Source organism: Hippocampus bargibanti, linkage group LG07 (genome assembly GCF_051943395.1).
Source record: "Hippocampus bargibanti isolate YZ-2025 linkage group LG07, ASM5194339v1, whole genome shotgun sequence".
Taxonomy (NCBI): Eukaryota; Metazoa; Chordata; class Actinopteri; order Syngnathiformes; family Syngnathidae; genus Hippocampus; species Hippocampus bargibanti.
In genome coordinates, this window is record NC_142740.1 from 26,116,858 (window position 1) to 26,132,112 (window position 15,255).

Sequence of the window (15,255 nt, forward strand, 5' to 3'; positions counted from 1 at the left end):
ACATGTTACACGGTTTGTTTAGATTTTGCTCTTTTACTCTCATTATTGTTATTTATTGGTGTGGTCTATTAACCACAAAAAGTATATATATGTTATTTGGATGCACGGGCTTGCCGTAGCTTGCATTTGTCTTCTACTGCGCATGTGTATAAAAGTCCCACTCTTCCCCATGTCGGCTGATACAAGTCGCGGTCAATACAGTTTACCAAGGATAACGTGTGTGTCTGCTTCGTCACACATAAACGCCACAATTGGCATAAATAATTAAATGTTGTAGTTGATTTATGCGAACCTCAATTTTTACTGGTATGTAAGATAGTTCAAAATTGTAAGATAGCTCAAAATTGACACCGTCGAAAGTCAAGCCATATTTATAACAGCAAGGTCATAACAACCAAGTGGACAAGTAGAGTGAAGCTCATTCAAATATACATCGAAATGGCGGGATTAGTTAATTTTGAAGATGAGAAAGAAGTGAAACAGTTTCTGGATAATTTGGGTGTGGAGTACAGCTACCAGTGCCACAAGGAGAATGACCCCGAAGGTATAAAACACGAACTATATGTATTTCCTGTATTGATATGTTCAATATATTTACTGTATGTATTTGGCCTTTTTTTCCCCCACTCAACGTGTTTGTCAGGATGCCAAAGGTTAGCCGATTACATGGAAGGAGTGAAGCAAAACTACGAGGCTACGGCACAGGTGCTCAAACACAACTGTGACAAACATACCCATGCAGAAAGCTGCTACAAGCTTGGGGCTTACCATGTCACAGGGAAAGGTAGTACAAATTATCTATCTATTCTATCGAGTAAAATGCACATCTCACGATTCAAAGTGTTGCGCAAGAAAAAAAAGAACCATAATATTAGAATAAAAACTTTTTATTCACAGAAACATTTTTTTATATTATCACACAATAGTGTCACATTGATCTACTGGCTTTCAGCTTTGGCCTTCCTGTGTGGAATTTGCTTGTTGTCCTCAGGGATTAGAATTTTCCGCCGATCAGCGGATTTCCGACTTTTTCAGACCAAATGACCAGATAAAAACGAAATATGTGTTATCGCTTTTTCGCTGTTTATTTCCTGTTTCAGCCTGTGTTGGTGGAAAGCGCAATTTTGATTGGATGATTCTGACGCCGGTTGGCGGAAAGCGCTAATTTTATTGGATGATCTTGATTTAGGTGCCGTTGATGTCGAAACAGGTGAATGCCCCCTTTTGAATAAGCGGACGAGTAAAAACAAAACAGGTTCTAATTTGATATATCATACCTGTCAACCTTGCCCTTATAAATGATTACAATTCCCGTATAAAAGTTGTAGTACGCCGTACATTATTTGAAATGATAAAAAAACGCTACCACAAGCGGAAATGCAGTTTACCGCGCATGCGCACATCATGCTTTCATAATCGACCGTACGCAGCGATAAAAAATATATACATATGATCAAGTATTACTTTTGCTCCCCTTATTAATGATTGCAATTCTCCTTATTAAGCGATACAAACACAACCCGACACACATTCCAAAAAGATGAATGGCAGGTTTATTGGCCGCAAAATGTCCGCACATTATAAAGAACAGCAAATCTTCCCACCAGGTGGCGTGACCGAATGCCTGAAAACTGCCTATTCATGCTTCATGCGAGCATGTGAAGCCGGCGGAAAGAAATCCATAGACGCCTGCCACAACGTGGGTCTACTGGCTCATGACGGGCGAGCCATGGGAGACGGTACCCCCGAGCCGGATACCGCCCGCCGTTACTACGACAGGGCATGCGCGGGCGGCTTTGCGCCGTCCTGCTTTAACCTCAGTGCTTTGTACATCGAAGGCAATGCCGAAGGGGTCAAGCCGGACATGGCGACAGCGCTCAAGTACGCAATGAGGGCCTGCGAGCTCGGACATGTGTGGGGCTGCGCCAACGCCAGCCGCATGTACAAACTGGGCGACGGCATTGAGAAGGATGACAAAAAGGCGGAGGAGCTGAAAAATCGTGCAAGGGAATTGCATGGTACGCAAAAGAAGATGGACCTCAAATTTGGGGAGTGATGACAAGAGACTTGTGTGTGTTCCATTGCTGTAAATGTCAGAGTGCAACATATCAGTGTCATTTCTCATTGACTCAAGGGAATTGTACAAGTCATTGTATAATAAGATGATGATTTATTTCCGAATAATTATTGTGATAAAGAGAAAAAGCCTGATAATTTTAAAGGACAACCGACATTTTTTAATTTCATAACTGGACAAACATTCAAGTGTGCTGTAATATGCTGTACTGTGAAGCAAGTTAAAATACAGTAAAGTCTCGTTGTATTGATATTCTCGGGAGTCGCAAAAAATATCGATATAACCGGACTATCGATATATCCGATCCTGCGGCATGTAAATTTTCTCCTTGCGTTCATAGAAATAGTATCGTAATAAGCAGTACTATCGATATAACCGATATCGATGTAATGAGACTTTACTGTATGTAGAAAATATGATATCGACAATATTCTCAATTCGATTCGAGTGAGTTACAACTATTCAAGGAATTAAGGCCCTGCCCTGACACCGAAAATAATTGACGTCCTCTCAAAATGGCTTGTAGTTGACCGTAGACCCCACAAGGGGGCGACACATGGTAACTTTTGATTTCAAGAAAATGTCAACTTTAAAGGACAACCGACACCATTTTTTGGTTTCCTGGCTGACATCAGAAAAACGTTTTAGAGCACAGGTGTCAAAGTCAAGGCCCGCGGGCCAAATCCGGCCCGCCACATCTTTTTTTTTTTCGGCCCGCGAAATCAAACTTGTTAAATTCCATGATGATTGCTAAAATCTGAGCCAAAATTTCATATTTTTGGATGTCAACCACAATAAAAGTCATTATTCTTGATATATATATATATATATATATATATATATATATATATATATATATATATATATATATATATATATATATATATATATAATGTGACGGGTGTCACAACAGTGACTGTCTTCATCTCCACGATGCTGCCGTATTAATGAAGACGAGACGCGTGGATGTGTCTTCATTTCCTTTATTTCTGCAACACAGTATGGCAGAAGGGATGGGTGAAGTCGCATGGGTTTCGTCTTGTGATTAACCTGAATCTCCTCGAGATTGTTCTCAAATGCAAAACATTGTAGATAACAAAACAGAATTAACAACGTGTGATCGTATAGTGGTTATTTACAGAAAAAGAGAATACAGCACAAGTTTACTGTGATTTACAAGATGTCCCTGAACGCATCATGGGCGGAGACTCGGCAGAACACGCGGTGCGCTTGTAATGGCTGGCGCACAGTTCAACCAGCCACGGACACTCACGGGCAAATGAAACACGACACAAGAAACTAAACATTGTTCAATAAAAACGAAATGAAACAATTATTACCTGCAACACAGTATGGCAGAAGGGATGGGTGAAGTCGCATGGGTTTCGTCTTGTGATTAACTGCGATAGAAAAGCGCATATGCTCCTAAGTTCCACTCGACAAAACGTGAAGTAAATAATGACACAAAAAGTAATCTGGACTCGAAATGAATAAGGGAACTAATTAGATAACACTAGACAGTACAAAAGGGGAAACAAAATAAGATATTGTCATGAAAATGCGCGTTAATCAAGACCAACAGAAAATTGCGACTCACCCTGAATCTCCTCAAGATTGTTCTGGAAACTATGGGCGGGACATAGTGCCACACTGTGCGCCATTGCGTCACTTCCTTCATAATTTAATAACCTAAGTGTACAACTCCGTTACATATATATATCAGAATCAGAATCATCTTTATTGCCAAGTATGTAGGACACACAAGGAATTTGTTTCCGGTAGAACACGCTGCACTAGTATCGTTGTCAAAAAAAACTGCTAAGTGGCACTATACAGTTCCATTTTGGCTACTGTTGAAAGAGTTCAAAGAGTTAATGGCTTGGGGGAAGAAGCTGTTTAAATGTCTCCTGGGTTTGGTGCGCATGGATCGGTCGCGCCTGCCTGAGGGGAGTAGCTGGAAAAGGTGGTGGGCAGGGTGCGGAGGGTCCAGTAGGATTTTCCGCGCCCTAGTTTGGACTAGGACTATATATATATATATATATATATATATATATATATATATATATATATATATATATATATATATATATATATATATATATATATATATATATTGTTTGTTTCGTTATTTTTTTAATGTAAAATTGTTTACAATACTGTGCATGTGCAATGATTTTTTTTTTCCAAACAGATTGTAAATGGATGCGATGTAGCATTTGACCACCAGGTGACAGCAGAGTACACAGCAGGCTTTTGTAATCCAGTTCACCGACCTGATTAAATTTGACCGTGCAAAAAGTGGGATAACCGTTTGTAAAATTTCCCTGAAATCAGCCTGCCGTCAGCAATAACATCGCCCTTTCCCATGCCGGTTATATGTATATTCTGTGTTTTGGACATTTTATCATTTTATTCGACGTTCAATCCAGGACGTAGTAAGTGACGTTGCAAGAAGAAGAAGATATTTCAATAGATACCAAAGAAGAAGAAGCGGAACAAGCACAAGCACAAGCACCGCCTCTCCGCCACTCATCCCCTTGGTCCTCATTCAAAACAGAACACAGCTGTTGAGGTTGCACCGCCCGCCCTTTCGCTCCTCTTGTCTACCCTCGGCCACTGCTTCCGACCAACCCCCCTAAAACTGTCTCATGAACCCGCTGGAATATCACACACGCAGAATAACAACGCCCTTCGGTGCTACGGTAAGTGTTACTATGTTTTTCTTTTGCTATGTGACTTCCCAAGCGTCGAGTTGGCTTCTCCCCGCTAACGCAATACAATGTTATTATTGCTATGTTTTGAGGGGTATGTTTGTTTTAAAATACGGGGTCCTCCTCGATCAAAGCGGTCAGCGTGCATGAGGCGTGTGGTGACGTTGATTTATAGATAAGCGCTGTCTTTTCTTAATATATACTTTTTTGTCTTAGTAAGCTGTGCTTTGATATATGCGTGGAGTTCATGAGCTATATTTAATATGGGTCCATGTGCAGACACCACAACGTAGGCCAGCGGCCACACGCACACGCACGCCATGGGGTACCGCCGCGGAAGTGTACTTGCGATATCTCGTACAATATATCGCGCGCTCCTCTTTCGTCCAGCTAGCCACATGCTAATCTCGTTTTAAACCCCGTTTCTTCACTTTTATGGCGCCGCTTTAGTCGCATTTTGATTGACTGCTTTCATTTGTGAGCAGTGGTGGGAGTCATTTGTGGAATTTCAAGGCGAGCACTTGATCTCGTAAACCCGGCGGCGACAGTAGTTTGTTCCGGCTGTGGGTTGTTCGGCGGGTGATCGTAGAGGTGGAAGCCCCCGTGACACAGTTAACCCCCCGAAGGAGTGCTTTGGGTGTGGCGGAGGTTCTCCCTCTAACAATGCTGCCTGAACGAACATCCAGTCATCTTCATGCCTGAAGCGTGTCCTTATCAGCAATTGCAACACTAAAAAGTGTCTAGTTTTTAAAAAGAGGTAGCATGAATAAAATGGTATTTGTATGTAGCACGTTATTTTTTTTACGTGTAGAACGAAACAGTGTCAGTCTTCTCCCAACATTTATTGAGCCAAAACATTTTTTATGAGTAAAACAATCAAACAAAAAAGTGAATATGCAGGTCAATTATGTACCGTTCGTCATCTATTGGACATTTTATCTGTCACAATATGTCACTGGCATAGATAGCAGCATAAATGATGATTTGCTAATTAATATTACATTTCTTTTACCAGCAATGCCGGAGTTATGTCAATACAGTGACAACCCACTCAAGCACCCGTTAAAGACCCTGACCTGATTCCAATATAAAATGCCCTGTGAGAATCAGAAAGCCTCTGATAGTCCCACAATGGGGAATTATGCAAATCTACAGCAGCAAAATTGAAAGGAATGGGCGCGGGAGGGGAATCAAAAATCAAAATCAAAACAAAGTACAGTATTTTATATACAAAAAATACACATTTTTTAAGTGTTCAAAGTTTGAGCCCGAATGAGGTACCCAAACTAGGATTCCCAAACATGTTCTCTCATCTGTTCAAATAATTATATAAGGAAAATAATGTGCGGGTAATATCAAATGGGTGCGTTTTCCAGAATAATTCTCACATAGGCGAGTTGGCAAATTAGTGAAAGTTCGTACGACGGTCTTAAATGAAGCGTTCAAGTGTGGCTTGCAGCAGGCTGTTTTGAGTGAGCGGGTGCTTTATAACGCACATGAATGTAATACGTATTGTTGTCAATCAATAACGGAAGCCAAGAGTTATTGTCTTTTAATGGCGTATTCATTTGCCGCTCGACAACTTGGCATATTTAAATAAATAATGTGCTACGCAAACAGTTTGCTGTCACGTGGGTGTAATTCTCGGATGAATTTATCAACCTTTTTTCACTGTAGAAGGTGTGCTTTCCCTATGCCGCTCAAGATTGATTCCAGAGTGCCTGACACTCTGCCACACTTAACATCTGACACAGGAGTCAAGGGTTCAGACTCGTGACCAGAATGCTTGTTGCTGCTGCGTGTCACAGTCGCACTAAAAGGGCTAAATCAATTTTATTTGACTTTAGCCACCCTGCTGTTCCTCTTCCTCCCATCTCCTTCAGCATACAGGAATAGTGTATTTATGAATGACCCTGTGGCGTCACACGTGTGTATGATTTTGAAGTGCGCCTTTCAACCCGTTCATGTCTTTCAATTCCTTGATCTCCTTGATGTGCGTCTCACCCTGACGCATAGCACACGCTTGAAAATTGTATAAAAGGAGCTGTCACGGGACAGAGAGATTGGGCAGAATCATCTCAGACTCATCTCGGACTTACAGCCTCAAAGAGACTTGCAAAGACCCGCTCAGGCGCCCGGTTAGCGCCGGGCGTCGGACAGACATCACAGTGCGACTTGCTCAACTCCACGCCGCGATCAAGCTCTGCGCGTCACCTGCCTGGGAGATCTGACAACGAACCTACTTACAAATAAAGAGAACCATCAAACTATTTAAAAACACAATGCTATGTAATCTAAAATTGATTTATTGTCTCGAGACTGTAAATACAGTGGGACATTTCTAAAATGGAATACTGCAGTCCGCGATGGTCTAGTTTTGAGAAGAAAAAAAAAGTAAATATGGGACATACATGGGAACTTTTATAAATGTTACAAGCCAGTTTAGGTTACAGTGTTTGACTAATTCCACGTCATCTTGTTTGTGTCCAAAAACAAAACAAGATGGTCTCCCCTTTGCAAATGTACAAACCTTGCCGCACCTTATGGACTCGACTAATCCTCACCTTACCCCGCCACATGTAGGTCCATCTGTTTGAATGCTGTCGTGTAACTGCTCAGCCGGAGGCCTGCAAATGTGATTAGTAAGAGATTATGTGTGCGTATGTGTGAGAGAAATGAAACTCTTAACCAGAGCCTTGGAGCACACACTGTAGGATTTTTGGATTGGATTGGATTTACCTTTATTAGTCTCGCAGTGGAGAAATTTACATTTTACGGCAGCAAAGTTATGAAAGAAAGAGGAAAGGAAAGAAAGAAGTAGAAAAAATACATTTTTAGCAGCTTAATAAAATAAAACCTCTCCTTTCTCATGAGAACCTTGAAGCAGTCATTCATGCCGTTGTCACATCTCGGCTTGATGACTGTAATACGCTTTACTTTGGAGTCAGCCAATCCTCCATGAAGCGTATACAGCTGGTCCAGAATGCTGCTGCTCGCCTCTTGACTGTTACTCATAAGGGGGAGCACATAACTCCTACTCTGGCATCCCAAAATACATTTTGCTTCATCAAGTTTGACCCCATGCGCTTTCTCACCTTGGGGTTATCAACGGTATAACCTGTATTGTGTCATTCATTGCCTTGGCTCATGTTTAGTATCCTACAATACAATACATATTGATTTATATAGCGCTTTAACAACAGCCTGAAGCTGTAACAAAGCGCTTAACATGGACAACTATCAAACAGGAAATAAAGCAGTCACAAAGATAGTAAAAAGCACCAGGGAGTAAAACTAAGATCTGAATCATGCAGAGTCAAATGCCAAAGAGTACAAGAGTGTTTTGAGGTGGGTTTTAAAGATGGGCAGCAAGGGGGCTTGCCGAATGTTCATTGGTAGGTCATTCCAGAGAGTTGGACCAGCAACGGAAAAGGCTCCGTCCACTCTGAGCCTCCGTTTGGTTTTTGGCACATCTAAACATGTCCGGCCAGCAGACCTGAGGCGCTGGGAAGGTGTGTAGGGATTGATTTAAAGACACACGATAAGATCTTGAAAAGAACTCTAAACTGTATAGGGAGCCAGTGAAGGGATGCCAGAGTAGGAGTTAAATGCTCCCTCTTACAAGTACCAGTTGAAGACGTTTCACGGAGGATTGGCGGACTCCAATGGAGTAAAGTGCAATACTATCATCGAGCCGATCTGTGACAACGGCATGAATTATTGCTTCAAGATTCTCATGAGAAAGGAAATGTTTATTTTAGCTAGCTGTCTAAGCCGAATTTAACAACGGCACCGATTTGTCGGTCCAGTTTAAAGTCATTGTCCAGTTCAAGACCCACAATTGAGACTGTTGACTTCAGATAAGGAGCTAGGGGGCCTAAAGTCTACAGGATGAGATGTACAGTACATGGGCCACTGGGACCACACAGTATCACTTCTGTCTTCTTTTTGAGAAGACACGAACATTGTGACGTTTTTTGTCATTTTGGTCCACTTGTATCAGAATTAGAATGCCTTTCATAGTCCCACAATGGGGAAAAGTACTGAAAGTGGTCCGAGCCCACAGGGCAACATAATGATCTTGAAAATTGAAAAAGATCTCAGAGTGGAGCAAAATGTTTCCCAGTTTATGCTCAAATGTCCTTAAAGTGAACCATTATGTCCTCAATGAACCAAAATCTTCCAAAAAGTGAACCAAGAGGTCCTCACTGAAAAAGTTTTTTTTACTTAGTGGCCTCATAGTGCATCAAAAAGTCACCAGATTAGACTCAAAATGTGACATCCTGGTTCACTTGCACATTTGGACAATTGAATATCCTCAAACTTCAACTTAGACTTTTTAAATTGTCATCATATAAACATATTCAGTGCTCACCTGAAACAAAATGTAGATTATTTCATCCACCCAAAATTCTTTCAAATAGTTGAGTGTGAAATACCGTGTACAATAACGTTATTCGGAATGATTCGCAATCGTTCTCAAAATAGGTCAGAATGTTCCTGAAGTGGACCTGAACGTTTTTTAGTCGTTGTTACAAGAACATCCTGATCCTGTACTATTTTTTTTTTTCCTCAACATGTATAAAAAATATATTTTTGATGAATGACGATATCCTCAAAGCACCCAATCTCCCCTCCCAATCCTGACTGACAATGTGGCTTCTCAGTTACCATGGTAAAGTTCAAATCTTGGTCTAGCATGTGGATTCTCCAGCAACTGACTCACACGGCATATAATAATAATAGTAGTAATAATAATAATAATAATAATACATTCCGTTTATGAACGCCTTTCAAAACTCAAGAATACTACAGTCACAGGATATCTGTTATCATTGTTTCTATGAATGTGAGAGCGGCTCACGAGTGTCTTGGTCGCTTAAGTTCATATTTTTTATCATATGTGTGCGAAGCTAGTCAGATGTAATGCTATCTCAGAACAAAGCAACTGCAAATAAAGCTTTCCTATGGCCCTTAGTATCCCGGTTAGCGGGTGTGGAGTGAGTGTGAAGCTAGCACCCGTTAGCCTTGTACGGTACGCAGATTGTCAACTCTGAATGTTTCACTCCACTTGACACCTTTGAGCTGCCAGCCCCGTTGCGGCATAGCTGGAACGATTGGAGAGGCGGAAGTTTTATCTTGCGCCTCCGCGTCGATGTATAAATTACGTTTGGGAAGGATGAGCGGTAAAGTGCGCTAACGCGTCGTATGATTCGGCGTTTGGTTTCAAATATTGATGAATGTTACTACCGTAAATATAGCACGTTGCCCTTATTTTACAGGCAGCAAGAATATCAGATCTCAAGTAGCGGACAGAAACCGAAACAAAACCTCAAAAACTGAACCGCTAAGCGCTTTAGCGAACAACATGAATACGATCACGCTATATTTAAGATACAGTAAAGTCTCGTTATATCGATATTCTCGGGACTGAGAAAAAATATCGATATAACCGGGACTATCGATATATCCGATCCTGCGGCATGTAAATTTTATCCTTGCGTTCATAGAAATAGTATCGTAATAAGCAGTACTATCGGTATAACCGATATCGATATAACGAGACTTTACTGTAATACGATAAGAAAACCTGAATCAACAGACTTCCTGTGTACCTTGTATGGGGGGGTGTCGTAACTGATACCAGGGCGAATGGGGCAATCAGGCCCAGTCATAGAACATAATCAGTCAGGACAAAAGAAGTAATCAGTTTACCCTCAGGGAATAGTCTGCTGCTCCCCCCCCACCTCAGCGCAGGGACCTATAAAAGCAGAGGTCTGTCACCGCTAACACTAGACATTAGGGATATATATGTAGGGCCAGAGCTACGAGCAAATTTTAGTTAGCTGACGAAGCTTCTCGGATAAGGAGCAAAACGTCCTACACCTTCAAAGAAGTACAGATGACGGCTGAAGAAACCTTTTCATCGCTCATCACATTCAACTGTCTGAACTCCTCGAGTGTCTCGGCCTGGGCAGCTCAAGCGAGAGCGAAGCTATGTCATGGAAACTTTCTACGTACCTCCCCCACGGCTAAAGACAATAGCTCAAAGATAGACAAAATACGGAGTGTTTGGTCTTCTTTTATTCGTTTTTAGGCTTTGAAGTTAATTGTGCAAGACAGCCCAGGCTTTTCCTCATCTTGTTCAAATCTTGCTCGTCCAGGTCGTTTTCATGAACAAAATCCCCATGTGATCCCAAAACTTCCCATTTATGTTTGGTGCAACTCAGCCAACTCGTTTTGTTAGTTTTGGCAGACGTCGCGTATGAAATGTGAGTGGGGGCGCTTTCTACTTGTGAGCTTACAATGTGTTCAAGGCTGGATTCACACCGCAGAACCAACTGCCCCGTTCGGATTCAGCGCCTATAACCGATTGCCCGCGTGCTGCACATTTCGAGTGACATATCTCCTGCCGATGCGTATGTGGAACTGTCGCGGCTAGGAATTCAAGCGGATTTATGTGGGACAGGAGATGTGAGACAATCTCTTTTCGGCAATGGATGATACAGCTTCGTGTATGCTTTCAACACTTAGCTTGTAGTAGACATGCACATTCCACCATGACGTCCCTGATCCACTGGTGAAAAGGACGCTTTGAGCCTCTCCTTTTCATCTAGAACTGCTTCATACAACAAAGAGGGTGCAGAAAGTACTTAGGATTCAATGACTGTGTCTTTGTTTTGTCATATTTGTTATTTAGTTGTTGTTTTGACTTCAAGATGGCGCCAGGAATGTAGCTGCCTTTACAGCTGCTCTTGGATGTTGTTTTTCTACTTCTTCTTCCCTTTCACCTTCCTTTCATAAGTTGAAAATGACCGAAGTTAGAGCTACGCCCTTACGTTATCGCAAAGCAGCCAAACATCGTCGATGAGACTGCCTGCGCGAATAACAATAATAATAATCGTAATGTCCTGTTGGCATAAGCTAGGCAATTTAGCATAGCATCAGTTATACTTCTTTGTAGTATATAACAATCAATGACACGTAATCAGCAGAAGCATACAGTATATCTTTGTTGTAGATCAAGGGTGCCAAAGTCATTTTTTCGGCAGGCCACATTGTAGTTACGGTTTCCTCTCGGGGGGCCGTTATGAATTTGGGGAAACCATTAGAATGTTTAATCACGTCCATATATTACATATAAAGCGCACAACAAATTAATGAATAACTGCCGTATTCTCTGTTGTATAAGGTGCACCTAAAAGCCTTAACGTCGGTGCGCCTTATATGTGAAGTCATATTGATCCACAACAGGTCTCGTAACTGCTGTCAGCAGCCAACAACCTATATATGGAAACAGTTTGAAAATACATCATTCATTTGGTGGTGCGCCTTGTACATGGGAAATACGGTAGTTTTCAAATTTGAAGTAAGAAAATAATGACTGGTATTGTGGTTTACATGGGACAATTTGAAATTTTGATTTGCACTTTAGCAAGCATCATGGACTTTCCCAAGTTTGATTTGCTTTGGCGGGCCGAATAAAATGATGTGGCGGGCCACATTTGGCCCCCGGGAATTGACTTTGATACCAGTGTTGTAGATGATCATGAATCTGGCTGCGAATCAAAGAGCATGCCGCCCACATCCATGATCGCTCTTCCGTTGGTCTACGATTGGATTTGACTGCCCAACAATGAGTGCCAAACTTTCATGTGTCATTGCTCTATATCTGCGGCGGTCATGAAAACCTGTCCCCTCGGATGTAAGTGTGGTCAGAGTTCGACCCGACAAATAATCGAGGCCAGTTCAAGCATCAGTTTCAAGGATCTGAGCGACCGCCAATGTTGGTGGTGGAAAAAGAAAGAACCGATGCGAGCACAAAGCGTAGTGGAAAAGGGCCAAGAGAGGTGCCGGGACTATCTTATCTTTTCAAACACGTACGGTCCCTTTATATCTCAGCATTGCAAAATTCACTGAATTTGACACGAGTGCACGCTTTTAAAACGAAGCTCTTTGACACCGGGTCATATGAGTTCAGCCAAGAAAGATTGTGGACGAGGAATTGCGGACGTCTCGGCCAAACTAAACATCTGCAGGGTGTGTAGAAAAATCCGCGTGCTCGTTTTCAGGATGTGATGAAGCACTTTTTGTTAGTGGCAAGACATTGCGCCACACAACATGCTTGCTGGAAATGATAATACGCTGGAAGCTTTATGTAAATGTCTTCTTTTGACAGAATGCTACCTTTTAAAAATGTTTTTAGTGCTCAACTCGTGACTGAAGGATGATTTGAACGTCGGTTATGTTTGTTTGTCACCGGTAATTAACTTTTTATTTTGCGTCTTTCTTTTAAAAAGGGGGATTTTCTAAGCAGGACACAATATACTTGCAGAGTTGCGTAAATGAAATGCTTTTTAATTCATTCGCTGCCATTCTTGAATTTATTTGGGAATTGAATAGTGTGACGTGAAGCGCTATTCCCAAATTTGTTCAGGATTGGGTTTTTGATAAAGCGCTGGTCAGACCTCTGGCAATGTTTTTTTTTCCCCTTCTACAACCTTTTGTCCATGTTAGCCCTTTGTTCCAGCCTCTGTTGTTGTTGAAGCGCTATATAAATCAATTATATGTCTTATATTTTGTACAGTCGCCCCCATTTCAAGCTCAAATAACTCCAGACCCATATAACATAGGAATTAATGATTTTTTTTCCGGTGAAAGAAGAGAGTTTAAGGTCATCAAAATGTTCAAATGGAACACATACTAAAAAAGTTGACTGAAACCATGAAATAATTTTCTTGGAAAAGCTGCTGGCATTAAATAAATGAATTAATCAGCCATTTATTTATTTATTTATTTATTTATTTATTTATTTCTTTCTTTCTTTCTTTCTTTGTTTATTTATTTAAGTGTTTATTTATTTATTTATTTGTTTGTTTCCGAACAATTTCAACCAAAATGTGCCTGTGCGATTTTCTGTTAGGGCTTGTTGATGAATATAATGTGATGAATTATTATAATTAATTGATACAATTAAAATGTCATCATATATACAGTAAAGTCTCGTTATATCGATATTCAAGGGAGTCCGAAAAAATATGGATATAACCGGGACTATCGATATATCCGACCCTGTTTGCATGTAATTTTCTCCGTGCGTGCATAGAAATAGTATCGATATAACCGGGACTATCGATATATCCGATATCGATATAACGAGACTTTACTGTAGTAATTTTTTTTCTAGTATCATCCAGTGGAAAAAAACAAACATTTTTGCGCTCAGACTCAGTTTTATGTCAAATGTTTTCTTGTTTGGAGTGTAGATAGAGGTAGAGTTATACCTTTGTTTATGACCATAATCCGTTCCAGAAGGCTGTTGGAAAAGCGGTTTGTTTGAAATCCGAAATTATTTTATTAGCCCATTATTAGGGGCTAATACACAATGTAGACAAAAAAGTCAGATTTTTGGAAATCACAACAAAAGTATATCTGCTCTCAATAAACTGTCCTTAAGGGAGCGTCGCTTCCTTATGTCAGGAAGCCGAGAGGAGTCAAATGATATTTTCTTTATTTGCATAGTTTGATCGTAAAATGATTTTCGGCCATAATCCGAAGCGTAAAAATCAAATTGTTTCTGATCGAAAACTGATTTCATCAAAAACGGCAACATTCAAAAACTCTATGATGTATGTCTGTAAATGATTGATGCATGTTATAGCATCTCCTTCGTCTGTCTCTCTTGTGCTCAGCCCTCCCCTCCCTCTCTGCTCGCCACAAGTAGGAAAAAGAAAAGCAACTATCCCCTCATGAACTTAAAACTCATTCACTGCCAGACGACGTGCAAAAATGTGTCCACTCCGGTGCCATGGTTATTGTCATGTTCATATAAATGCGCATAACTGAATGAAACTAGAGCAAATATGAAAAGTGTCCTTTTTATTTCAGTTCGGGAGAGATTTCTGCGCCAAATAAACTGATGCGTACGAGCGGTTCCTGTAAGTGAGCGAGGCCCCAAATGTCTTTCCTATTTTTAGTCAACGGGACAACATTTGGACACACATGGCGACGGCCTCGCATTCATCCTTTCAAGCTGGTCGTGTGTGTGTGTGTGTGTGTTTGTAGAAGCAAGACAGCTGTTTCCTTGCAAGTCTCAGCTGTTGCGCTCCTCCATTTCGCGCAGTTATACACACACACACACACACACACACACACACACACACACACACACACACACACACACACACACAGGAAAAAACTCCCCCTCAGCCTCACACACGGACGGACTTGTCCACATTAGGAGAATAATCTTCTCGTGTTTTCTTCCCCTTTTCTCACTCACGACTGCGTCCGAGTAAAACTGTGTTTGTTGCTTTACTTCCTTTTCTGATACGTCTGTGTAGGCTCTCAGTCATACAGGAGTGGGTCCATCGATGAAAAGGTTTCTTCAGCCGTCATCTGTACTTCTTTGAAGGTGTCGGACGTTTCGCTCCTCATTTGAAGAGCTTCGTCAGTGAACTAAAGTTG

The 15,255-nt window shown here is 41.2% G+C and overlaps 2 protein-coding genes across 4 annotated transcripts in view; both read left to right on the top strand.

Annotated features, from left to right (window-relative positions):
* The first annotated feature begins 151 nt into the window (after window positions 1-151).
* coa7 (cytochrome c oxidase assembly factor 7) lies at window positions 152-2,214 on the top strand. 2 transcript variants are annotated; one of them, XM_089000300.1, is made up of 4 exons: window positions 152-544; window positions 644-784; window positions 1,608-1,739; window positions 1,839-2,214. In XM_089000300.1, exons 1-4 carry the CDS (start codon window positions 439-441, stop codon window positions 2,054-2,056), a joined length of 597 nt encoding a protein of 198 aa, XP_088856426.1. In that variant the 5' UTR covers window positions 152-438; the 3' UTR covers window positions 2,057-2,214. The 2 variants fall into 2 exon arrangements, with proteins under 2 accessions (XP_088856426.1, XP_088856425.1); XM_089000299.1 differs by having other exon boundaries at window positions 162-544; window positions 1,608-2,214.
* A 2,393-nt stretch (window positions 2,215-4,607) lies between these two features.
* ralgps2 (Ral GEF with PH domain and SH3 binding motif 2) overlaps window positions 4,608-15,255 on the top strand; it is a 69,399-nt gene continuing 58,751 nt past the window's right edge. Inside the window, exon 1 of one of the 2 annotated variants that reach the window (XM_089000533.1) lies at window positions 4,608-4,779. The gene's annotated coding sequence lies outside the window, so the exon portion shown is untranslated. The remainder of the gene's footprint in view (window positions 4,780-15,255) is intronic. The other variant, XM_089000532.1, reaches the window with a different exon arrangement.